The 27,260-nt window shown below is 39.3% G+C and overlaps 1 protein-coding gene across 7 annotated transcripts in view; it reads left to right on the top strand.

The window, feature by feature from the left end:
* Positions 1–3,225: 3,225 nt before the first annotated feature.
* CCDC178 (coiled-coil domain containing 178) overlaps positions 3,226–27,260 on the top strand; it is a 124,094-nt gene continuing 100,059 nt past the window's right edge. Inside the window, exons 1-14 of one of the 7 annotated variants that reach the window (XM_088675445.1) lie at positions 3,226–3,328; positions 4,235–4,315; positions 6,555–6,629; positions 8,640–8,779; positions 9,702–9,736; positions 10,401–10,459; positions 12,410–12,604; positions 15,265–15,485; positions 16,964–17,106; positions 19,572–19,725; positions 21,433–21,528; positions 21,623–21,759; positions 22,986–23,169; positions 24,881–24,943. In XM_088675445.1, coding sequence (XP_088531571.1) covers positions 6,578–6,629; positions 8,640–8,779; positions 9,702–9,736; positions 10,401–10,459; positions 12,410–12,604; positions 15,265–15,485; positions 16,964–17,106; positions 19,572–19,725; positions 21,433–21,528; positions 21,623–21,759; positions 22,986–23,169; positions 24,881–24,943 — 1,479 coding nt within the window. In that variant the 5' untranslated portion in view covers positions 3,226–3,328; positions 4,235–4,315; positions 6,555–6,577. Of the gene's footprint in view, positions 3,329–4,234; positions 4,316–6,554; positions 6,630–8,348; positions 8,780–9,701; positions 9,737–10,400; positions 10,460–12,409; positions 12,605–15,264; positions 15,486–16,963; positions 17,107–19,571; positions 19,726–21,432; positions 21,529–21,622; positions 21,760–22,985; positions 23,170–24,880; positions 24,944–27,260 lie in introns of all 7 variants that reach the window. The other 6 variants (XM_088675447.1, XM_088675446.1, XM_088675448.1 and 3 more) reach the window with 6 other exon arrangements.

Below are 27,260 nucleotides of genomic sequence, written 5' to 3'. Positions count from 1 at the left end.
GGCCGTTGCTTAGCACTATGCAAGCATCTTCATGGCTAAGTTAGAGTAATAACTCTTGCTCAGTTTCTGTCCCCAAAAGCCTGTCCTCTACTTGAGATACATTGAGCATCTTTGAGACCTTGATTCATGAACAGGAGGCACATGTGCAGTTCCGCCAGGACTTCAGCAACTTTCACCGCACCTTCAACCTGAGCATAGACTAGTCCATGCAAGAGGAGCACTTTCTGGAAACTACAGTGCAACAAAATAATAATAATAACAATACCACCACATTTAATATAGCAAATCCTTATATAGGAAACTGACCACTACACATACTTACATGTTTCCAGCTTTCACCTAGAACAGACCACAAAATACTATACAACCACATCTATTTAGACGCATCAAATATTCACACCTAAATTTTTTTACAACAGGCATTCCTCAGATTACAATACTCACCCAATGCAGTATCAACACTGGAAGATTTCTCCTATGCTTTACAGCGCAAGGTTTGCCTGAGACAATCAAACCACAAGCTCAGGTTCAGACAGCAGACTAAGCCAAAGCATGGCTTAGCTCAGCACAGTGCAGCTGCAAAATAACGGGGGAAGAAAACGGCAATCTCCTCTCTGGGAGCCTACAAGTTTGCTCGTTTATGTTATGTGGGAATGAAGGCATTGTGATATCTTGTGAGTCAGCCCTTTGTGAATGTTTCTGCCTGGCTGCTGTCTAATCAGAAAATGATCTTTGCACATTTGTATAGGACTCCTTAGTTTTGTCAGTGGGCATGGGGATCTTGCTCCTTTTGTTTGAATTCCAGCCTATTTGCAGAATTTCTAGTGCATTAAACCTTCCTTTTTTTCTCCACATGCTAGTTTGGAGTGTTTGTACACAGCCGTCTCTAACAGCTGAGGTGCCCAGACTGAATTCCTTGCACTCATCTGGTAGAGGAACTTGATAGGATTTTATATTCTGACTATCATCATTTTTTGTAACCTTGATGGATGGCAGAATTCCATGTGAACTGACAGGGCCTGGTGGCTGGACGGAGGCAATCAGCCTGACTTGGGCAACCTGCCTTGGGTCATTTGGGGAGCACTGAAGTAGGGGCAGGAGATATATCTGTCATCCATCTGCTGCAGTTGTCCTGGAGCAAATGGTAATATTGATGAAGTTTCTTAGAGTACCTGACCTGAGTGATTCAGCTGTCAAAGTTATAATTTGAATAGTCACAGCTGAAGCAAGTAGCTGTGTCACTGGAGACAGAATTACATATTACAAAGCAAACATGGGGATGCCAACCTGATGTTTGCCACACAGCACTAATGCAGGTATGGGGGTGACAATTGTGGGGCTGAATCAGCAGATGAAAGAAGAATGTGTATAAGCAATATCTGATTTTCCCCTGCAAATTCCTTCCCAGCCATTTATAATTTACTTAATAATTTATTTAAAAATGTATATCCTGCCTTTTAGGATAATGCCCTTCCATCACTGGTGTACAAAATCACAAAACACACAAAAACAACACTTTAAAACAACAGTTAAGTCTATTAAAACAAGCCATAAATAAATAATAAAGCAGCAGAACAATAAATAGCAATAAGACAACAGATGATAAAAAAATGTGGATTGAAATAAAACAGTAACCCATTCCCTGCCCCATCTCAGCTCCAAGATCAGAAATCAGCCTGCTAGGAGAAGTGAATTTGCAGGAGAAAGATGACTACAGGAATACTCAGGAATGGTATGTCCGTAAAAACAATATGTATTTCCATTATGAAACAATAAATCTACAGACTGCAGTCATAAGTAACTTTACCAGAAAGCCAGCCTCGGTTAATCCAATTATTTCCATCTAAACATGCTGAATATTTTGCTGTAAGAATTTAGCATCTGGATGGAGCACTAGGAAGAGTTTCAGTGTACTCATTTACAACAGAAACACCCTATTTACATTATAATTATTAAGAATGGTTGGTCACTTGTTACCTGAATGTCTCCAAGTGACCTACAATACTGTGAAAAACACAGTACAGTAGATCGTGATCTACCAGTAGACCCCCAGCTGATCCTGGTAGATCATGGGATGCTTATTGTGTACAAAAAGTTATGGGGGGGAAAGCTAAAAAAACTCTGTGCAATCCTCCCCCCCCAAAAAAAGCTCAACAACTCTGGGCACTTCCCTCCTAAAAAAAGCTCAACAATTCTGGGCAATCCACCCACCCCATGCACACTCCTCCTCCCACCAATGCCAATGGGTAGATCACTGCCAGCTTTTTAATACTGGGAGTAGATCACAGTCTCTTGGGAGTTGGATATGCCTGGATATGTTATACAAAACAACAACATACTAGTATGCAATGAACAAACAAGATCATCCTAGTCTTTTCAAAAAGCCTGGGGGAAAAGATGAATCTTTACCTGGTGCCTAGCTGATGTCAACAAAGATGCCCAGCAGACCTTGCTGGGGAGTTCATTTTACAGATGGGGAGCCACAACAGAAAAGGCCTTCTCCCTTCTCACCATCCTCCAAGGCTTCCTCAGAAGGGGAACTTGGATAAGGGACTCAAATGAAGATCTAAAGGTCTGTGTAGGTTCATGTCTGATGCATTCCATATTAAAAGCCTCAATGAGTTTCTGAATAAAAGGTGGGGTAAGCCTCTACTGATAAATGTTTACCCGTCTTTGCTAACTTGGCATCTTTTTCTCTGTTTATCTTCCCCCCCTCATGTTCTGTGGCAAAGTGTTGTGGTAGTATTATGTTTTCAGAATGGGAAGTTATTGTGTATACCAGTGATATTTTTTGTTGAGAAGCTCAATTATATTCTTACAGAGTTATGCTTACTATTCCTTAAATTAGAGAACAGATGCACAGTGTTTTTGAATTCCATAATTCTGTATTGTTGCATGTCATTGTGGTTCTTTGTGCTTTTTCAGGATCCACCTCACATACATTTTTACAATGCCAACACATTGTGCACAGTTCTTTTGTCCAGTGTGGTGGCTAACAAACATGCTTCTCTTTTAGTGATCAAGTGTAGTCCTTTATTCAACATAGTATTACGTGTTTTGTTTCCCTCCCTAAAGGTAAACAGCTTTATAGATAAATGTTAGAGTATGATGAAAATCAAGAGAAAGTTCTATCATATATGTATTATAGATCTGACAAGACTATTTATGTGTTCCTTTGGAGCTACAAATCTATGAAGTTGAATCAGGTGTTTGTTATTTCATTATAGTTAAGCACCAAACTGGAGCCATGAGATAAGCTCACATTTTGCCTCATCGGAAGATGCGTTTGTATGAAGAAATAATTAAGATTCAAAAAGAAATTTAACAGGTAAACAATGTTCAAAAGAATATTGGTGAGTCTGAAGGGAGGCTGCTTTTCTATAGGATCTGAACATTTAGCATTCTTCCATTTTTTTTGTGCAGCTGGAACTAGGAAAAAATGTACCGGTAGGTCTAACGGTATTTAACAAAATAACACTTACTTACTTCTCTGACCAGAGTATAAAAGTGAGTTTGAAGACTGATTTCCTGATGGTTCATATTTGAACAATGTCACATTTTACTATGAATATTTAAATTCAACTAATATATAGATATATAGCAGTGGGATGGGGAATAGTATCACTAAATTGAGCAGTCCGAAAATGTTCTTACAGTATGTATCACATATATCGAAACAAATCAACAAAATTTCTATACAGCATTACATTTTGGCTGTATAAGGATCCATAGTCAGATTACTTTGCTGTTTGCTTCTATATATGTGTGTGCAGAATAAGGGATGTGGGTGGCACTGTGGTCTAAACCACAGAGCCTAGGGCTTGCCGATCGGAAGGTCGGCGGTTCGAATCCCCGCAACGGGGTGAGCTCCCGTTGCTCGGTCCCTGCTCCTGCCCACCTAGCAGTTTGAAAGCACGTCAAAGTGCAAGTAGATAAATAGGTCGCACTCCGGCAGGAAGGTAAACAGCCTTTCCGTGTGCTGCTCTGGTTTTGCCAGAAGCGGCTTAGTCATGCTGGCCGCATGGCCCAGAAAAACTGTCTGCAGACAAACGTCGGCTCCCTCGGCCAGTAAAGCGAGATGAGCACCACAACCCCAGAGTCGTTCGCGACTGGACTTAACTGTCAGGGGTCCTGTACCTTTTTTAAATGTGTAGAATAGTTAAAACAGTTTAACTTATTGGAAAAAAGCTCTACTATGTTCATTTTTAAATGACCTAATACAGGGTTTTTTTAGCAGGAACTCCCCAGAACTCAGTTCCAGCACCTCTCATGTGGGCTCCTTTACCATTATAAAAGAACAAAGGAGGCATTCATAGTGAGTAGATTGAGTCAAACCCACCTTCTGTTAATGACTGGTGCATGAGAATTTTTAGCTAACCCATATATATTAAGCTTTGTTATTTCAGAATGACTTGTTTGGATGACTTACTGCAATTAAGCATTTTCACATATATGCATCCATCTAAATTTCAGAGTAGATACAAAACATAACTTCATTCCGGTAGTTCTAACATAACCATTTTACCACCTGCAGATATGACAATTTTCTATGTTTTCTTAATCCTAACATTTTTGTGAAGTGGACTAGTATTAACATTCTTTTTGAACAAAAGGCATATTGATGCAGATACTGGCTTGCCTTAGCTAGACCTTTTTTTTACTGGATGCACTGGTTGCCTTAGTAACCGAAAATTGAAACTTAGTTTAAGTATAATTGCTCCATATGTTTGTACAAATCACACATCACTGTGATCCTTTAAAACAGTGAGCAATTATTGGCAGAGAATTTAAAAGAAAATTAATGATCAAATGCTGAAATATGCACAAAATATTTAAATACTCAAATGCCAAAAAAGATAATTGTATCTAATTTTTCTTTTAATTTGTGCCACTCAATTAAAAATATAGAAAAGAAAACTGTTTAAACATGCAACCACAGCCTGACCTGCAGTAATTTATTCAAGACGGAAGCAAAGCATTTGGTAAAGCTGAATACATTTCAACATACGGTAAAAAAAAGTTACACCTCCAAACTATATCTAAAGTTGGGAGAGGCTGGGCAAACACTGGATTGATGCCTGGATGCAATGGTGGACTGGATGAGGGTGAATAAACTGAGCCTGAATCTTGGAAAGACATAGGCTTTGGGGTTGGTTGGTTGGTTGGTTGGTTGGTTCCCATATCCAGGATATAGGCCAATTGCCTGTTCTGGATGGGATGGAGTGTATGAACATGAGGTTCACCTAATCTCGTTTTTACAATGCTAAACTATGGTTTAGCATTCCATTTTACACAGCCATTGTAACTTGATTTTAAAAGCAACCGTGTGAAATTATGCCTTGCTGCTAATGAAGAATTGTTTTAGTGCTAAATTCTCAGTTTTCTATTGAATTTTCTGTTCTATATTTAATGTATTTAAATCCATATCTTAGGAAAGTTTGAAGAAACTAAGTAATTTAGAATGTTGTATACGTGTGTTGCTGACTATTTAATTTTATTTAATGAAGTGTGAAATAGAATGTAGAAGCATTTGTGTAGCATACCTGATGAGACTATGCACCTGTAATAGTGCTCTGTATTTTATTCTCACCTCTTTCCTATTTTACTGAGTGTCATTTCCTGAATGCAAAATGCATCCTGTGGTTGAAACAATGTATTTCCCTCCACTTATCCTAAATAAGAAGCAAAACCCATTGTTTCTTAAACTACTGTCCCCAAATGCCAGATTTAATAAAAAGGACAATGCAAAGTTTTTGTTTTTTTAAGTGGAAAGAATAATTTAAGTTACAATTATTTTCCCAGCTGTGAAGGGGTGGGATCAGCATTAAACGTTGAGTAATTTAACAATCAAGTCCTAGTACTGCTTTTAGAACTTTGCTTCTGATTTATATCAAGGGTTGCTTGCAACTCTATAGCTTGCCACTCAGCTCCTAAGAAACTGTCCAATATGAGAACCAGTTTAGAACTTACAGTACAGTGGTACCTCGGTTTATGAACACAATTGATTCCGGAAGTCTGTTCATAAACTGAAGCAAACTTTCCCATTGAAAGTAATGGAAAGTAATGGAAAGTGAATTAATCCGTTCCAGATCTGCGGCGTTCGTAAACCGAAAATTCGTAAACCGAGGTGTTCATAAACCAAGGTTTCACTGTACTTGTCTTTGGGATCAACCACTCTTGCTGATAGGAGGGAGGGGACAAAATACAAGCTTTACTTCCTCTTTCACTTTTGTGTACAGTATATGCAGCTACTGTATTCTCATTTTCTTAAGACAAGCTACAGTACTTTGCACCGAGAGTTGCCACAGAGGAAAATGACAGTAAAGCCTCAGTTGTGTACTCATTTGTCTCTCACTTATCATATCTATTGTTTGTGTGCTTGGAATAATTAATAACCAGATTTTGACAATCCAATGGCTTTTAAAAATGGAAAATATGAATTATACTAACAATGCTGCATGTTCATATTTTGAATACAGTACATTATAATGGTATTTTTATCTATTTGTTTTGTTTGTTTGTTTGTTTGTTTGTTTGTTTAAAAAACAAACTAGGCTGCCAAGAACTGTGGGCAACAATGACTGAAATGTCATTACTTTCTTCCAAGGATAACCGCCAACAACCAGAAGGTATTTCCACCCCGCTTCTTGGAACTTTGTGCAATTTACATTTCTTTAAAGTTTTGAACAGATTTAAACTGTTTTTTCCCCTGATACTTGTGTGTGTGTGTGTGTGTGTGTGTGTGTATGTAGTACTTTGATTGTACCCTCCCTCCATAGTATCTATCCCCACTTTTGCTGTTGTCCCTTAATACTGTTCTCTTGGGATTATTAGTTCCATCTTGGCTTGCCTTGATGTTGGATTTTTACCTGAGGGATAGCTCAGTCAATAGAGCATGAGGCTCTTAATTTCAGAGTCATGGCTTTGAGCCCCACATTGGGCAAAAGATTCATGCATTGCAGGTGGTTGAACTAGATGATCCTCGTGGCCCCCTCCAACTATGATTTTATGATTTCTATGATTTCCTCAGTCTTTAAGACAAATAACCTGGATCAGTGTACATGGTTCCCTAGCACAATCTAGGGAGGGATAAATGTGAAGTCTGGGCCTATTACATGTATGTGAAATTTGATTGAAACTGGAAACTAAGAGTCAGAGTAATTGTTATGTGAAAACTCCACATCTTTTCTATTCTGATTCAATCATTCTCATTCATTCAGATTGTGGGGCCTAATTTGGATTAGGATCAAAATATTGGGTCAGGGTAGTCAGACACTTGTTCTCCATGTCATGGCCCCAATCCTGATCCTCCCTGCAAGTTGCTGTTGGCCATAGAGGGCAAAATATATACCTAACAGCAAAAGCTAGCCTATACATTCTTACCTGAGAATAAGGACTCAGCTATACAGCTGCAAATAAAACATTTTAAGTGTGTTGTAAGTGCAAGGGGTGTGGGTGGCACTGTGGGTTAAACCACAGAGCCTAGGGCTTGCTAATCAGAAGGTCGGCGGTTTGAATCCCCGCAACAGGGTGAGCTCCCGTTGCTCAGTCCCAGCTCCTGCCAACCTAGCAGTTCGAAAGCACATCAAAGTGCAAGTAGATAAATAGGTACTGCTCTGGTGGAAAGGTAAATGGCGTTTCCGTCTGCTGCTCTGGTTCTCCAGAAGCGGCTTAGTCATGTTGGCCACATGACCCAGAAGCTGTATGCCAGCTCCCTTGACCAGTAAAGCGTGATGAGAGCCGCAACCCCAGAGTCATCCATGACTGGACCTAACGGTCAGGGTCCCTTTACCTTTACCTTTAAGTGCAATATACAATGCACCACTTGATGGCAATGGTGAACCTTATGGAAAATTCAATGTATTTTTAAAACTGCTTTTCAGAATGGTTTTTATATGTGTGTACAGTAGATTCCACCTAAGTCCCAGTGAACTGCATAAGGCTACATGGCAAGCCTGTATTTTTTGGCTATGGGCTGCAATCCTGAATCTTGGCCAGGAGCAGCAAGACGGAATGGAGTGGTGAAGCCACCACCAACTTTGAAGACCTGTAGCTCACATTGGACAAGGTTAAAGGTGGAGGAGCAGTAAAAAACCAATCTTTTGCTACACCAGCTTCAGGCTGGCACAGCGAGAGGCCCATAGTGTATTTCTGGCAGATGGCTTGGCATAGGATGCAAGTACCTGCAATGCTCCATTTTCTGATTTACATTGGCTACCAGCGGAGGCAATACCATGGAGGCCCTGAGTCAGCATCCTAACCTCTTCCAGAGTGACAGATAAGGCTGCTCTTATGTGCCTGTATGTGCAATAATAATTTACTCACTACATTTTTATTCTGCATTTCAGACAGTTATGGTCTCCCAAAGTGACTCACAGTAAAAAGAGGAAGAGCAGCCCTGAGTTATTAGAGAACTGGCATGGAAGCAAATAGCTAACATCTCTTCCCATCACCATCCTGATCCAAATTGGCGCCTTTTGTACTGGTTTCTAAGAAAGAAAAATGTGTTGGGAGCTTGAAATACAAGATTCCGTGTGACATTTAGTTTTAAAATGTAGTGATTGCACATTCTTTGTTACTTTTAAAACTTTAAAAATATTTATCACTTGCATTTCCCCCATTTTTTGGAATACTTTTAGGGATGAAAGAAAACATTTTGGGGGGCTTGCCCTGCAAGCAACGTAGCTGTGCTGCTGTAAATGCTCCAGCTACATGTGTTCACAAAGCTATCCATCACATTCAAGATCTAGAAGTAAAAGTGGAAGAATCCTTTCAACAGGTACTTTATTTATTTCCTAACCTTCAGAGAATTTTTTTACTAGAGCTCATTTTTATTTGACATCAAAAATAGGGGCACAGCAATAATACAAAAAACAATAATAAGCAATAATACCTAAGACTCTGTTTGTGGGCTGCTTGCTCTTCCCAGGGCAGCTTGCCTGGTGCCTTCATTTTGCATCTTTAGGCGCCTAGAAAAAACATGAACTAGGCCTTTGTCTGATTAACATTCTATGTGCTTTTAAGTGTGTTTCTGGGAGGAGGGGGTTATTGGTTTGCTTTGTTTTTAATTTTGTATTTTTATGCTGTGAACTACCCTGAATTCTTTGGATGGAGGACAGTAAACAAATTTAATAAATAATAATATAGAAATTTTCTTATTTTTGATTGCCTTATTATGATGGACATTTTGGGTTGCTCCCTCCACTGCTATTTGACTACAAAATTAAAAACTTTCAGATTGGTTGGGAAAGGCAGGTTTCAATATATCAGAAGAGGACGTGTGTCCAGTCATTGTATTTTCACAATATCTATATATTTTTTCCTTAAACGTGAAATCACAAATAGCCCAGAGGTAGATCATTTGATCCAACCCTTTGGTCCAACTGTCATCCACAACTCAAATGTTTGGCAGATTACACTTACTTTGTAAGCCAAGTAGTAATAGAAAAATTAAGACTTTAAATCTTGTTAACTGATCATAGCCTGCCATTATGAAAGCTGCTGTTACAAGGCTTGACATGTTTAGGAAAGCAATACATAAAATATAACGTTACTTTCATATTTGTATGAAATCTTTTTTAAAAAAAGTCTGTGGTCCGTGAAATCATTTTAAAACAAATTCAGCTTATCTCCATACACATACTCAGTGCAAATTCTACAACATAAAATACGTTAATGAAGCATCTTCTTTGTATTTGCAGTATGATCACTTGTACAAGCTGGAGAAAATTCCATGGTAAGGATCTTCTGAGTTTTGATTTAATGTTTGTACCAGGCACCATTCTAATTGTTTTTATTTTACTAATGCACACAGGGAGTTCTAGCTTGAATAAGGGCTTCCCCATTCACTTTAATGCTTGCTTACTTACTTCGCCAAACCTTTATTAGGCATTACAAATATAGGCCATCATAAAACATCCATATATAAAATTTTAAAATATATACAATAACAGCCATATACAATTTGTAATAGCAAGGATTTTCATTGGAGTTGCTTCCCGCTAAATAGTGCCATTCACTTTAATGATGGAAGCCTGCTTGTGCACACATAGGGATCCCCACATCTATTTTGACCAATTAATTTTTAATACTTTTCAATTTTTTAAAAAAATGTATTTACCTTAATTCAAATTTAATACAAATTTAAAAGTGACTTCCCACCCAGCCATCTTGATATTTCACTTCCCACAAGAGTTGAGGTGCTAAGGGGATAAGCCAGGAACATGTAGCCCTTCACATATTGGCGAGAGCTGAAGTCTCATAGCAACATCTTGAGGGTTATAGGTCCCTGGATTAAGCCAATAGTTTCATGAAAGATGTGAATACTGAAGATAGATTTTAATTAACATGTAGATGTTACAAGGGCGTTCCTACCTTAAAATATTTACTTATATTTACAGGAAGTCAGATATTAAAATATCCTCTGAACTGAAGGCTAAACAGTCGTTATATTGGGAAGGTAAACATGGTTGAGTATTTACCCTCTCTGTCACAATGTTATTAGCTGAACTATTTAGTTTGACTTAATTCCCGAGAATTATAGAATTATTTATACTAGATGGTGTCCATCTATCTAATGGTTGGAATGTCTGGAATCTGTAGGATGGTGCTGTTTGCCATTTGTAACTCAGAAATTTCTGCAAGGGAGAGGACCAAAGGAGAAAACAATAATTCTCTTGACTGCTGTGTTGACATAACCCTTAGCTACAATGAGAGAACCTTTTCCAAATTCCTTTTCCACAACACATTCTGTGTTCACTGCTTATACTAAGATATATCTGATAACAGTGATTTTGAAAGCATGTTGTGTTTTCGAAACTGAGAAACTGAAACAGATTTTCTTTTACTAAAACATAAGCTAAAATGCAAACAGCTATATACATTTGCAGGATAGTGTTTTCCTGGATAATTTATCACCACTGAAAACATTCAAATATTCAAATTTTTATTAATGCTGATGAATATTTTCTCATGAAAACAGGCAGAGTTGTGTCTCATGCTGCTTTACACACAACAGTAAGCAGTATTGTTAAGTATTGATTCTAGTAGAAAAGAAGGGGGCAAGTATTGTTTTGCACAGCTATTACACCCCCATAATTCCTTGTCTGTGTAATTTACAATAGCAGGCTAAATGGAGAAAATATATATGCAGTTGCCAGACTAAGCTTTAGTGTTTACTTATGCGAAAATCTGAAAAACAAGGCACATTCCATGCATGTTGTACACATTTTATACCATTATGCTTTATCTTTTCCATGATGCTCCCGCAAATTATTTCAATACATTCTGGATCTCCTCCAGTCATTTTGAATCCTCTGAGGTCCAAATTGGGTAAAAAGTGTGAAAGTTACAGCCTCAAACTATTACATTGACCAGGTGCAAAATTCACTCTGTTGACTGTTGTTTTAAACTGCAAAATACTGCAGGAAATTTGGCATAGAAGTGTTAATCTAAGGACTGAAGCATTATTGCAACAAATATTTGTGGCACTATGTTTGCCATGAAATAGCACAGCAATGGGCCTCACCTGATAGCTATAAATATAAAGTTGCAACACCTACCGGTATCTGAATTCAATTCTTCTGGGCAGTCATACTTAATGTGTTGCTTTTTAAAAGAAGGGAAAGCCCACTTGGGACTGCAGCATATCTGGAATTCTTTAGGCACCATCTGCAGTTTTGTGTGTGGAACTGCAGCCACCTCCATTTAGTCAATTGGACCTATTCAAGCCATGATCACTTTTTCTCTGACCCTCAGTAAATGAAACTAACTCGAAAGGAACTGCAAGAGTTTGAGGGGAAAGCAGCAGCAGTATGGTAAAGAGAGCAGAGAAGCCACAAGCATTACATAAAAGATGGGCAGAGACAGGCATTGGGATAAGGAAAACTTTTCTCGAGGGTGAATAACAAGAAAGGAAGAGAATGGGGGAGGAGGGAATCTGAAATGATCATATCCACCATACATTTAAAGCACATGGCCTCCTGTTTCCCAGCTGCCCTAGCCATCCGCCTGACTCTAAGAGAATGAGGGAGGCAGGGGTGCATTTATTTGACATGCACCACAACCGGGGCAACCCCCAAACCAGCTAGGGAGACAGCTTTCCATAGTTTTTAGCACACCGTTGGGGTGTGAACATGGTTGACAAACTGGTATCTGTTCAGGGCTGCCCTGAGTCACCCAGCAACTTACTGTAGCAACTTCATGGTGAGTTCTGGCACCTATTTTTTTGGGGGGGGGAAGCACTGTTTATTGTTGTATAAACTGTATTTTGTGTGCCTTGTTCTAGGACTGTGTATGTGACATACTAAAAACTTGTTAAAAATGCATCTCAGCTCATGCATTTTAGATAAACCTGAAATGTGAAACAGTGCCACAAATATTTCTACCCCCCTTTTTTTAATTTCAAAAGACATCCAGCCTTTAAAGCAGAAAACAACAGCTGTTCTGGCAGAGGTCACAGAGTTAGTTATGAGGTTAGAAGAGGAACGTAAAAGGGCTGCAGATGCTTTAAAGTTTGAGGAAAACCGCAGAAAAAAGCTATACCTAAATGCTGATATCCTGTCACGTTGGAGGCTGGAAGAGCTTCCCATAGCTGTTCAAAGAGGTATGAAAATTAACCTTGTAAAGCAGGTGTGAGAAACTTTTTCAGACTTACTTGAATATGACCCCCAAAGCCCTTTGGTAACTTAGATACTAACCAATTGGTTATGTGTAAGTTGTCATGGACTGCATGAGATGCATCTTGAAGCTTGGGGTGGGTAGGAAACTGCAACTAGAAGGCAATGAAATTAGAATCATAACATTATTAACAGTGGCCAATCATCAAAATCAGCTGTGTTGATAACACAGATATCATGACATTATATCCAAACCCAAGTTCTGCCAGGACGAGGGGTGGGTGGTGGAATAGGCTTATCTCTCATTGAGCCAGCTGAAGTCTCCCATCCTGGGTCAGCCTGAGATACATTAGTGTATGTATTCCATCCCAGCTCAGCTGGGACTCATCTGAAGCTGGCTTAGCCAAGGCTACCTGAAAAATGGGGAGAATTATTCCTATTGGATCTTGTATTCTTAACTTAACTTGGTGCCTTCTAGATGTTTTGCATTACAGTGGTACCTCGGTTTATGAACACAATTGGTTCCGGAAGTCTGTTCATAAACTGAAGCGAGCTTTCCCATTGAAAGTAATGGAAAGTGGATTAATCTGTTCCAGATGGTCTGCAGAGTACTTAAACTGAAGCGTTCATAAACTGAAGTGAGCTTTCTCATTGAAAGTAATGGAAAGTGGATTAATCCGTTCCAGACGGGTCCGTGGAGTACTCAACCTGAGTACTCAAAGCATGGGTGTAATTGGTTGCAGAAGTCTGTTCATAAACTGAAGCGTTCATAAACTGAAGCGAACTTTCCCATTGAAAGTAATGGAAAGTGAATTAATCCGTTCCAGATGGCTCTGCGGCATTCATAAACCAAAAATTCGTAAACCGAGATGTTCATAAACCGAGGTTCCACTGTACAGCTCTCATCAGCCACAGCTCACACTACCAGTGGTGCACAAGGTAGTAAACCTTTCCCAATTGAACTGCTTATTCATTAATGGAGCTGCGCAAGGGTGTTGGGGAGTTGGATACATTCTGCAACATTCAGTAGGATTCAAGCAATGCAGTGTAAGAGAATCACCAAAGAACACAAAAGCAAAATAACTCTTTTTTCCAAGGTACTCTCTGTTTTATCATTTATTTAGCAAGGCAGAGTTAGGTTCCTTCCTCCCCCACCATTCACCTCTTGCAGTAGAAGGTGAAGCTGCTGCTTTCCTTGATTCTTTTCTTGATTACTTCCTATTCTAAGATAGAAAATTATTCAAGTGGATGGTAAATATCTCAAGTTTTCATTGCTTTAACATTCAAGAATCAAGAGGAGCCGAGGAGCCAAGGAACTCTGCTCAGAGCTATGAAATAAAAAGAGAACAACTTTATTTCAAGCTTGCTTCCCAGTTGCTCATGTCTTTGCTCTCACATCTACTGATAAGGGTCATAGGTGGACAACAAGGGGAAAGAAGCAAAGGGTGAGATCCATGCCCAGGTTGAATTCATTCTGAGTACCATCAGCTCCCCATCCCCTGGCTTGTTGTGGCATCTCTCTCACTCCCACTTATGGCAGAGGTTGGGTTATTCCATGACGGTTGGACTGCCCATTTAGGTATTGTATGCTCACTAGCCCAGGGGTGGGGAATCCACAGATGTTGTTGGTCTACAATTCCCATCAGCCCCCAACCAGCATAGCCAGTGGTTTGGGATTATGGGAGTTGGAGTCCAGCAGCATTTGGAAGGTCACATGTTCTCCATCCCTGCACCAACCCACCCAGAAGCCAAAAGGAGCCACAGATGTAGCCAATTAGGGAAGGGGGGGATTGCCTGAGGGAAAGACTGGGACTCTTTAGAGGAGTGCAGAGGAGTAGGAAAGAGGGAAGGCAACCAAGAAGGGGAGAAGTGATGAGAGAGGTGACAAAAGAGTAATAGCCAGCTCAGAGAGGGAAAGAGTGCAGAGGTAGGTGGCCTTTGCCAAGGCAGCTGCTTGAAGGAGGCACATGGTAAGTGGAGAAAGGGCAGGCAAAGAGTTTGCTGGAGAGCACAAGGCCAGCTGGGCAGGGCAGCTCATTGGTAGCCCTGAAGGAAAAAACTCCAGCAGGACCTGGGAGACTTTCCTATAGGACAGCTACAGTGACACACGGTAGAGTAAGATGCTCCAGGGGTGCATCTGTCAATCTACACACCTGGATGGAACTCCACCCCAAGATGTGGCCATTTGATGCCTCAGAACCATACACCACTGTCCAAGGTCTTCCCACTGCCTCATCCCTTAATAGTGCTGGTCCACAGGATGATGAAAGAAATATGAGCAGAAAATGCTACAGAAAAACGAGATTTGCCTGATGCCACAAGGAGTAGCTCTGCGTGGAAGTAGCGACTCACTTGCCTCCACCCTGACATCCTGGAGTGTGAAATGGCTCCCTGCTGTGACAGGATGGGTTTCCACTACTCAACTAGCTAAGATGGAAGGTTTGATGTGAGGAAAGGTACCAAACCTGATTTCTCTTTGCCAGGGGCATGATTTCAGCAACTGTTATATGCATAGGATTATGTGAGCATATATTTCATAGGAAACTGCATAGAGATCTGACAGTATATCATCTGAAATTATATGTTCCGTCTTTAAATGCAGTTGTCATAATTTTGTTATACTGCATAGCTTATTTTTCTTCTGCAGAATGGGAGAAATGTTCACGAGATATTTCAGAATTACAATGGCATTTTGAAGAAAAGAATAATCAACTCCAGGATGCAGTAAACCAATTGACAAAAATAGATGTAGCTAATGCAAAAGTTCTGGAGAATATAACCTACATGAAGAAATACAGCCCTCTGCTGGGAGAAAAGCTGTTTTATGAAGGTGATGCTATGGTAGAAGTGAAAAAGATATACACACAGGTAAACAGATTAAATATTTTATTTTATTTCCCCCATGCCAAATGAGTTTGGTACATGCCCCTTTCAGAGATTTTGTTCCTGTATTTTTACATGCTTATAACAATAAAGAGAAATGTGAAAGTACAGCACCTTTTGAAGTAGGAATCTAGAAGAGTCTTAACTTATGAAATGGAAAGGCAGATTTATTATAAAAGGTAATGTATAGATTAACCCAAACTCTTTGAAATATATATAACAATAAATGCTAAATTAAATACAGACCCAACCAGAAAAGTGGCTTAAAATTAGTGGGTAAGTCAGCATTTTCTTCCAAACCAGGTATGACATTATGAAGTTAACAGTGCAGTCCTATGTTTGTCTGTGTAGCAGTAATTTCCATGGAGTCAGTGAGTCTTCTCAGACCAGTGTGTGTAGGTTTACAGCTTAAATAACAATTTGAAAACTATTTAAAAGAAGGTTAACTAAAAAAATGCTTGCTACTTTTAAAAGCAAAAGAAAAGAAAGGTAAAGTTGTTCTCATTGGTTCTATCAAAGCAGCATTGAAACTACTGTAAAAAATCATTAGAGAAATCATTTATAATTATTTCCTAACTCTAGCACACGTTGATCATGTTCATATATCACAGTAAATCTGACTATTTGGTTTATCTTGGCAGAGTGATGGTGCATATAGTCTGTTCTCCCATGCCTTTGGCTAATTAAACAATCTACGTCCTTTTAAACTGGGGTGTTTGTGTGTTTGTTTGTTGTTATGCTATGTGTTTTTTGGGATTTTATATTGTAAAGCACCCTGTTATCTTCTGATGAAAGGTGGTATAAAAATTTAATAAAACAAACAAAGCCTGTATGATTAAGCAAAGTTAGATGCAACAAAACTAAAAGCTATAAAATATGTTAAATGTTTTGATGATAGTGACCCAAACTTTATTTGATTAGTCCTCCTTAATCCACTATTTTGGGAGTGGGTGGGGATTATCTAACAGAGTGGAAAAGTCAAGAGGAGGACATATGTAACTTGGTTTCTTTGAACAGTTTATGCCACAATAAATGTGTCCATCTTTAACGTACAACAGGATTTACTGCAGTAGACTAGCACTCTCAAATTATTTAAATTGGCTATGGTTATTCACAGCCTCTTAATCCATCTGCCCAAAGGAAGGAACTTTAGCCATCTTCTGTTTGGGGAACGGGGAAATAGTTGGTTGCTTAATACTCAATAAAAGTAAGCCAGCTTCCCAAAGAGTTTTAGCTGCATGTAAATTTGCAATCCTAAATAATCTCAACTGAGATTATTTTTGAGTAAATGGACATAGGATTGGATTTTAAGTCTCAGTTTTATCCTTTAAAAAGCAGCAAAAAATTTGCAAAAGAATTAAAGAAATAACACTACACCTTTTCATAAGGAGACAAAAAAGTGAGAACAAGTTTATAACATTTTGAGCTTTGCACTGTCAGATTAATTTCTTTACTTTTTAAAGACCAAAACTGGATATGATGTAGTTCATGAAGAACTTGAGATGGTGAACAGTTTGCATCTAGGACTCACAGAAGAGTGTGAAAGGGAAAGAAAATATATGGCTGAACAAATACAAATAGCTGAGGAATTGTTGATGAGTTTACAGTAAGCATTTTAATTTTTTTTATATTATTGTTGTTCAATTTGTCTCTCTCCTTTTGTATATAGTCTACTACATTATTTGGAAAGCATTGTCTGATTAAGTTACTTCTTCCTTCCTCTTGTCTGCTTTACACATTCTCAGGTTTAAAGGGATTGGGCACCAAACCACATCAGGGGCTTTTAAATGTTATGTGGTGCAGATGTGGAAAACTAACATTTTGCTTTGGGATTTAGGCTTTTGCCTTTTATTTCCAGCCTCTTGGTATTTGCAAATGTTTCATAGAATCTTAAAGTTGGGAAGGACCCAAGGGTCCTCGAGTCCAACCCCCTGCAATGCAGGTATCTCAGCTAAAGCATCCATGACAGATGGCCATCCAACCTCTGCTTAAAAACCTCCAAGGAAGGAGAGTCCACCACCTCTGATGGTGGTGGTTTAAAATAATTAAAAATGTGTTCAGTTTAGGGTTACTTAGTCCTTTTTTTAAAAAAAAACAACCCATTATTTATTGCAATGCTTTCAGCAATAGTTTCATGATACCGAGTCAAGGGAAAGCTGAGTGTAGTCAGACAAGAAGGCCCATTTCAAAAAAAGAAAGCTTAAGGAATTACAGAGTGAGATCCTATGGTCAGAAATACTCAAAGAGAAGGGAGTCCAAGATGGACGGGAGTTTCTTAAAGGTGAAATATTCGAAGCACAAATGCAGACAATTCCAACAAGAAAGGAAAGGAGCTTACAGATGAGTTGAGATTTAAGAAGGGCACGTATAAGGAACTGAAGAAAGGGGGGAGGAGTATACTTGAGTAGCCATCAGTTGCAGAATGAATATCATGCTGGCCAAAGCTCAGAAGGAACACGGGCTTGCAAGAGAGGTTAAAAATAATAAAAGTTTCTTTGGCTATGTTCAAAGCAAGCAGAAGAACAAACAAGTAGTAGGTCCTCTGCAAGGAGAAAAAAGATAAATGCTATTGGGTGACAGAGAGAAGGCAGAATTGCTCAACACCTACTTTACCCCCTTCTTCACCCAAAAGGAAAGCAGTGACCAACCTGGTGATAACAGAAGAAACAATGCAAGGAGGGAGCTGCATTATCTCTGTAGTCTTTTTAGCACCTAATCTTTCTGTTCCAACAAGCATTTTAAGTAGAAATCTTGCACAGTCTGCACTTGTATTGGAGATGCCTTTAATGTTTTAATGGTGTTATCATTTGTGTGTTTGCCACCCTGGGCTTCTTTGGAACAGAAATATTTGTCTTAAATACCACCTATCTCTAGCTAGGTTATAGCCCATTCCCTCAATCAGTAATTGTTTGAATTGTTTTTAGAAGTTTGCATTGTATTGTTTTATTACTAAAGATATTTTTGCCACCTTGGGATCCTTTGAGAGGAACACTAAGATAGAAAATCACAAACGAACAAACAAAATAATAAAAACCTCAACAATACAAAAATCTTTAAAATAGTGGCTGTGTTCACATGCTACTTCAAACCAAAGTTAATGCATGGTTAATGCATTGAGCGCATGCTGTTCCATGCTGAAAGTTCCTGCTTCACTCCTCAAATGGTCCTGGCTGTGCCACATTGGAAACAAAGCACAAGGCTTGGCTTGTTGTGTCATTTAAATCTGAGCTCATTGCTTCATTGAAACAAACCACTAGCAGTAAGTCAAGAACAAACCAGCATGCTGCTCATTCACATTAAACCACAGTTAAGAACTATTTGCAAATCAGGCCAGGACAAAATAGCATCTAGCTCTGCAACACCATGATTTACCAATGATGTAAAAATTGAGGGTGGTATTCAACCAAATATTTGCTATAGCATAATGATTAGTGCTAGTGCAAAGGGAACTCTCCCTCTCCACCCCTATGCCACCTTCAGATCTGCTCTAAAGGTTTGGGGAAACTCCCAGAACAGGAAAGTAGAGAATGCAGAGGAGTAGGAAAGCAGAGAATGTTCCATTGTGCAAGGAGAAATCCTTGCACTGTGGAACGATCTGCTTAATCCTATGTTGATTACAACCCTCTATGTTGATAGCAGATAACCACTTTAATCTTCCTGTTTTGCTCACTTGATCCTCTCTCATCAGCTCATCCTACCTGTCAACTTCCACTACATTATAGCAAATGTTCGTTAATAACAGATCAGATTGCTAGCAGAAGTATTTCTTAACTAAGTGGCTGGGGGTTAACTTACACAAATTGTGCTCCTAAGAGGGAAGAGGCTAAGACTGCACTTCTAAGTACACATAACTCAGTGGGGCTTACACCTAAGGAAACATACTTAGGATCATGTTACATGTTAGAAGTTGGAAAATGAAACAGATTTAGTGCTGTTACATGGGCAGTGGAATGGGGCAAGATGTCTGACAAAACCAGATTATTCTGATGGGTTTGGTAATGTTTTGTTAATAAACAGCTTCTTTAGTTTACCCTTGGCCAGATGGATAATTTGATTCTTGCCTCTTCTTAGGAATGAGCTTAAAGATGCTGAATTCATTGCCAATGATTTCAGCTACAAGTTAAAAGCAAAAATGGAAGCAGTATCGCACAGTAAAAAACTTCTTGAAGAATTAAACATGAAAGAAGCAAAGACAAAGGCTAATTTAACATCTTGGCAAGATAAAGTGAGTTTTAAATATTTATATGCAAGCAAATAGATCCTCTAGAAGTGAATGCCACATGAAGTCCTTAACACTGTGTCTATTGAAAAGTTAAGTGTCCTGTAATAAGCCCAATAAATGCAAATGTTATCTAGTTAAGTGAAAAAATCTTTGATGGGGTCAGCAGCAGGCATGCTTGGACATCCATTGGCACCTACACATCTGAACAGGACTCACTGTGCCTAATTTCAGCCTCTTCTGCAGTAGGTGATAGTGGGCTCCACCCAGTAGTGCTGCCATCAACTAGAAGTCCTTTTTGCACTGCTAATCAGCAGCACACTGTCACTGGCCACCTCCATATCCTCACCCTGGGGTTTCTGTATGCATCCCATTTGATTTGGGTAGCTGCTATTTTTATTTATTTTCCCATCACACACTACAGCAGAATGCCCAAAGTACAGTAGTGTTGTTATATTAGAAGTACCAGGGTATTAGATTGCGGGCAAATACAGATGGCAGCTGCCTGGTGCTGAACACTTGATCAGATTCAACAGAAAGTGCACCAGCACTGGGAAATGACACTTAGAATCACAGCCATACAATTGTATAGTTGGAAGGGATCTACAGTGATGTGGGGGGGGGCACCATCAACACTAAGCCTGGCACTCAATCCTGGCCCTGGCCCTAGAAATTGCTTTCATCCTAATTCTCCCAAACATTGCTGATGCCTGTGCTGATACAAAGGCATACTAAGGATCCTATAGAGTTCTTTTTTGTGACCTCTGCAAAAAAAAAAAAATGGTTCACATGTTCATTTCAAAATGGCTGCAAAACTGGATTTATTTTCTTTTTCCTCTGTTAATTTCCTGTTTTATGTTAGATTGCCCCTTTTACTTTTTTGTTTAATATGTTGATTATGTTTAATATGTTTTGGCCATTTAAAATATTGATTTTAGGCCTTCATGAGAACTGGGGCAAGCTTTCCTTTTTAGAAGCATAGACTGAAGACATTTCATTGTGCTTTTATCCCACTCACCGACACAACCAGATGCACTTGTTTATTCTGGTTTGGAAATTCCACCTGCCTTTAGCAGGGTAGTTAGGAGCTTTCAGATTTTTCATTCGCATTGACAGGCGGAACAGGGCCCAAGTATTTTTTTTTCTTCGTGACAGGGGTTGAAAAGAAAACATAATTATAAATCTGAAACAAGAAGCAAATACTCATTCTGCCCGGACACTGAGGTCCAGCACCGAGGGCCTTCTGGCAGTTCCCTCGTTGCGAGAAGCCAAGTTGCAGGGAACCAGGCAGAGGGCCTTCTCGGTGGTGGCACCTGCCCTGTGGAACACCCTCCCAACATATGTCAAAGAGGAAAACAACTACCAGACTTTTAGAAGACATCTGAAGGCAGCCCTGTTCAGGGAGGCTTTTAATGTCTAATAGATTACTGTGTTTTATTTTTCTGTTGGAAGCCGCCCAGAGTGGCTGGGGAAACCCAGCCAGATGGGCGGGGTATAAATAAAAATTATTATTATTATTATTATTATTATTATTATTATTATTATTATTACTACTATATTTTCACTAAATATAACACTATACTGCTCCAAAACTATAACTGAGGCTCTGGAAGTACATTTTCAAGATTTTAACAAGAAATTTTACTATGATAAAAATTTACAATGTTGCAATTAAATGCTGAATGAGCAATTAAACTATCTTTTTAATGTTAGGTAAGGCGGATGACTCTGAAAATTGCTACTCAGGAAAATGAGAACAAAGGTTTAATGAATGAATATTTAGAGGAGAAGAACATTTTGGAAACATCAGTAAGTATAAAAAATACCTACACATTAATGTGTTTTTGAGTCCATGTGTTGCAGAATTTTCATAATGTTCATCATATTCTATAATATTTCCTAGCAAGCCAATAAGAAATCTGATCTAAGCAATATGAAAAAAAGACTTAGGACTCTTCTTGATGAAATACTCGAAACACAGAGTGAAAACAAACGTCTTTATGATGAAAATGGAAAATTTGCGCAAAAATTCAGAGAAAGGTAAATGAAATGGTTAATAATTGATAGACTTTCGATTAGGCTTCAAGCCAATTGAGTTGGATGTTTGGTTTTGTTGATTTTTTTATTCTCACTGAAACCAGTGGAACATTCAATTTAATCTAAAGTATTTTACACATATAAGGTAATGTGGAAATCCCACATCCACACACACAGTTATTGCTGTCTTGTTCTATCTCTTAGTTACTGTGCTCCTTGGTCCATCTTCATTCTTGAATGTTAAATGAGATGAGATTATAACTGCTCACTTGAATAGCTTCCTGCTTAGAATTTATGGGCCATTCATCTGATCCAGCGTGGCTTGGGCACGCTGCAGGCCCCACAGTGAATGCCACCTGGAATTTTGTCACCCCCCTCAGTGGTGACACTGGGGGTGGTCCACCCCCACTGCACCCCCTTCCTCTGCCCCTGGCTGGATCAACCATGTTTCCTGCATGGATCGTAACCACACAGCTGATCCCTGCTGAAAGCATCTTTAAGCTTGCTGGCCAACAGTGGATGGGTAGTAAGTTCAGGTCCACTGGAAAGGACTTTACCAGTCCTATGATCAGTGTTTTCCAAGCACCAAGCATAGGGCTGGCGAATCCCCTTTTGCTGCTGTTCCCAAGCACCCATCAACCAGATGACTGTCAAGTGCTTGGGAAGCACTGCACAATGGACTTTGCCTATCCCTCTCAAGTCAAAATGTAGATCCAGACCTTGAATGATCTTTTAACATAATGTTTTACAGAAACTTTTGTAAACCCACTATGGATTATAATGTGATTACTATGAAAAGAGCAAGATTCTATCATTCAATTCTGATTTTTTTCTCTCTGAATTTAATCTTTGAAAAACTCAGCATAGGAAGCTGCAGTGAGAGTTATTTCATACATACAATGGGTTCTAGTGTAACTAGAGTAGTGACAAGCAGTTGTAATTGTGATATGTCAGATCATCAGTGCTGTGTGTCAGAAGCAAATGGTTGGCACACCTGTGGAATGCTTGGGTTTGTGTGAGCAACCATTAAATTTTATTTCATCAGTGGGAACACAGTGAAGTATTTCTGTAAGATAGACATAGGGGTTTAAAAAAATCAGTGTCATCCCCATATAGTAGTTAAGTAAAATTAAGCATGTTTTCTCCCAAAAAATCCTCAGAGAGGTTCAACCTGTAATAAACTGTTGAAGATGTGTTAGTGTTGTAAGGTTTTCGTTTTTATTTAACAGTTCAAGAAAGAGGATGGCATATCAATCAGAAATTCAGGTTTTAAAGAAAAATATTCGCAGATTGGAAGATCATTTAAAAAAAGTCAATAAAGAACTTTATTCAGCTGAATTGGCTTATGATGAAGCCAGATCAAAACTGGAGGAAGTGGAACAAAGCCTTGTTAAAGAAAAAACACGTTTCAAGGTTGTAAAAGTTATTCTATTATTAGGATATTTTAATTATTTGAAGATGTGAAATGACTGACTATAATGTTTCTGTGTACGTCAATTAAACTATTTAACATCATCTTGCCATATTATTTGCAATATTTAAAGCCTGATGTAGCTTTAAGTTCTTTAGGCCTAAATAAAGCAACTGTGAGCCAGGTTTCCCAACTCCTTTGTTTGCACTACAGCTATGACTTTAATATCAGCTTCATATGCAGAATTTAGTAGATTATAATGTATATATCCATGCTGTGTAAAGCTCCACCTGCTATTTTCTACAGCTCAAGATGCTGTTAAAGGTACTAAAGCAGGCCAAGTCCTATTTTCTGACTAGTTGGCAACCTTACTCTAAACTTTTCCCATGCATCAAACTGTTTGTAAACCTATTTAGCAATTTTTAACAACAGGTAGCCCAGTTCAGTTAGAGAAGCCTGTGCATATAAGCAGCCGTTTGGGTCCATTACTAATGCAGAAGCATATAGCAGTGTTCACCCAAGCCTTGTTGAACTGGCTGGATGTGGATTTCAGTGGAAATAGGTACATATGCATTTGCATCCCGAGGGCCAGTAAGTTGTTTGTGACTTGTTTTGCAAGGGGTGGGGGTGGTCAACAATAACTGGATTAGAATCAGGGATTTAATGACTACAGTTTTGTGTAACTGAAAAGTAGTTTCCCACAGAATGGGGAAGAGAGGTCCTGCTTTTGACCACCAGAAAGAAAGGCACATACAAGCTATCTGGAAGCAGTTGTATGAACTTAAAAGCCACAACCTATTCTTTTTTGGATATTTTTTTTAAAAAAATCTGAAAATGAGTTATTAGTCCCTCTCCACTGGACATGCAATAGCTTTCTGGTTCCCTTTTAACTTGGCATCTTATGACTGGGGGCTCTTTTTTAAAATCTGTTTTGTTGCGAGCTGAACCCCTATGAGATTGTGCTAGCAAACTGGAGAACTGCCTAGAGGTGGTAGCTGAGGACTCTGGGAAATGAAAACCAACCAGACAGTCCTGTTTGTGGCAAGACCTCTAATGTTGTATGACATAGTTAATTATGTAACCTGGGGTTGAAGGACAGCACAGAGAATGAATGAGCCCAATTATTTGATATGGAGACGAGACTGGATGTTACGGTTTTCTCGAATTGGTTTCCCTAAAGCAGGAGTGGGGAAAATTCTACCCCTCACATTTCAAGGCCCTCCCCACAATCCACAAAGCAATGGGGTTAAGAAGCAGCTTTGGTTGGTTCGGAAGCTGTATTGTAGGCCTAATTGCTTCATGGTGGTGGTGGAACAAGGAGGGAAGGCAGCTGGGGAAAGGAGTAAAGAGAGATGGGCATGGATTTGCACACACAAGCATATGCACATGAGTATGAGGGAGAAATGTGAAATGTATCTGGGCCCTACTGACATTTGCCACCAGCCTTGCCCAGTTTGGGCATGTAGCTCCTGACAGATTTTCCCTGAGGAAATGTAGCATCCAGAGGGGGGCAGTTTTCCCACCCTTGTTCAAATCATAAAATTATTCTGTATTGCCCCTCTCTCCCTCTTCCCATGGCCACATTTTTCAAATGTCATTCTATTTCCAATTTAGCAATTTTCTATCATTTGATTTACAGAATATATTTTGAAATGAAATATCTAATTTCTTACGTGCTCCTATATAATTTTTTAAAATCCATTTCACTTACAGAACTTAGTAGATAATGTAAGAAAAGAAATCAGAGATGAAGTAAGTGCTTGGAAGCTGACCCAGGTATGGAAAATAGATTTAAATTAACCTTTTTAAGATGTGTTTTTTGCACATAAAAATCTTTCATTTGAGATTATTTGGATTTATATTCACAAAATCGATCATGAACATGCAGTGGAAGACTACAGCATTAACTTCAACTGTGGAGTCAGTTGATTGATATCAATTAACTAGGAAAAGTACCATTAACTTTTAAGAAGTCCTTTCCAATCTTCTCCATTCTCTGATGAATGTTGTGCACCTGAATGAATATTGTAACGACCAGTTACAATATCTGTGGTCATCTGAGTTTAAAACTCCGTGGTCTAACTTGAGACAAAAACATCACCCCAGACTCACAATTTAACAGTAATGAATTAAGATGCTTTTTGAAAATAAAAGTGCAACCTTTAAAATGTTTTAAGTGTCTTGAAGGCAAGAGCGAAGCTTGTTACATGGCCTGAGCTTTTGTTCTAATCAGAGGTGGGAAATTATGCTACCATTCACCCATCAGAGGTGTTGTGTTCATCTGTCCTATTTATTCTCACATGTAGTTTTGGGGCTATCTGTCCGTATACAGGTACAGCCCTCTTTCTTTTGAAACTCCCAGCATCTGAGTTATGTTGCTTACTTGGCATGTTTCTTTACCCTTACACTGTCTTTGAATTTCTGGTTGCATGTGCCATTTTCTGAGAACATGAGGCAGGTTTGTAGATTCGTTACAGTTTCAGAATCATACTGCCTCCCACTGTGGGGCACAGTCTGTTGCTACACAACTTGAAGATAAAGTCGCTCTATTTTGGAGTGACCTTGGCTGCACTTACAGTCATACCTCGGTTTAAGTACGCCTTGGTTTGCGTATTTTCAGTTTAAGTACGCCGCGGACCTGTCTGGAATGGATTAATCCACTTTCCATTACAGTGGTACCTCTACTTACGAATAACTCTACTTACGAATAACTCTACTTACGAATGTTTCTACTTATGAACAGAGCTCCGTCCGCCATCTTGGATGCGGTTTAGATAGGATTTTTTCTACTTATGAATTTTTAGATAGGGTTGCTTCGACTTACGAATTTTTTCTCCCAATGCATTCCTATGGGATTCAACTTACAATTTTTTTCGACTTACGAATGTGCGTTCGGAATGCATTAAATTCGTAAGTAGAGGTACCACTGTACTTTCAATGGGAAAGTTCACTTCGGGTTAAGTATGCTTCAGGTTAAGTACAAACTTCCGGAACCAATTGTGTTTGTAAACCGAGGTACCACTGTATTGCCATTCCAGATGAAGTATCCAATGTCATAATTGGTGATGTGTTGCAGGATTGTCTTCAGCTTATGCAGTTAGCTGTACAAAGTGCTTGCAGCCCAACCGCATAATTATAATATAATATCATATCATATCATATCATATCATATAATAATTTATTATTTATACCCTGCCCATCTGGCTGGGTCTCCCCAGCCACTCTGGGCGGCTTCCAGCAGAATATTAAAATACAATGATTCATCAAATATTAAAAGCTTCCCTAAACAGGACTGCCTTCAGATGTCTTCTAAAAGTCTGATAGTTGTTAATTTCTTTGACATCTGATAGGAGGGCATTCCACAGGGTGGGTGCCACTACTGAGAAGGCCCTCTGCCTTCTCGACCCCTGTCCCTCCTGGCTTATTAAATATAGCAGATAGGGGTTGACTGGTTGAGTCCTGAGCATGGTTACCACTTCATTGTGTGAGGTGCTGGTACCTGCTGCCTTGAAAAGGTGGTTGTGCAGCTGTCAGGGGACTACCAGGGAACGTCCTTGGGTCGGGGTGAGGGTGAGGAGAACAGTCAGGACGGGAAGAGTCTGAAGGTGAAGGACAGGAAATGACGGAGGAGGGAGAGGGGGAAAGAGCAGGGGAGAGCCAGGAGGAGGTAGGGTTCTCTGATGTTGCAGCAGACCCCCAGCATCGCACAGGGAGCTCAGGGACAGATGGAGAGCCTGCACCAGTGCCTTCAGCCCAGGAATGGAGAGGGTTAAAAAGGAGGGATCAGAGAATTCCTCGGCTCTTACATTGGAGGAGGAGCCATAAGAAGTTACTGCCCGAATCTGGCTCGGAGGACTCGGATGCATGAATGTAACTGCGCTGCTTGTACATATGTAAAATAAAGACTGTAAATATCATATCTAAGTGAGCAGAGGTGATTATTGCGAAGGGAAGCTACCATCCTGACAGCAATCTCTCTTAAAAAAAACTAGCCCTGGACCTCTTGGGCTTTATGACTATTGACCAGTTGCAAATGCCCTTCTTGTGGAATGTAATGGAGAGAGTTTATGGTAGGGCAGTTGCAAATATTCTC

Source organism: Zootoca vivipara, chromosome 8 (genome assembly GCF_965207765.1).
Source record: "Zootoca vivipara chromosome 8, rZooViv2.hap1.1, whole genome shotgun sequence".
NCBI lineage: Eukaryota > Metazoa > Chordata > Lepidosauria > Squamata > Lacertidae > Zootoca > Zootoca vivipara.
The sequence above is the reverse complement of the archived record's forward strand: the minus strand, read 5'-3'. Positions and strand labels throughout refer to the sequence as shown.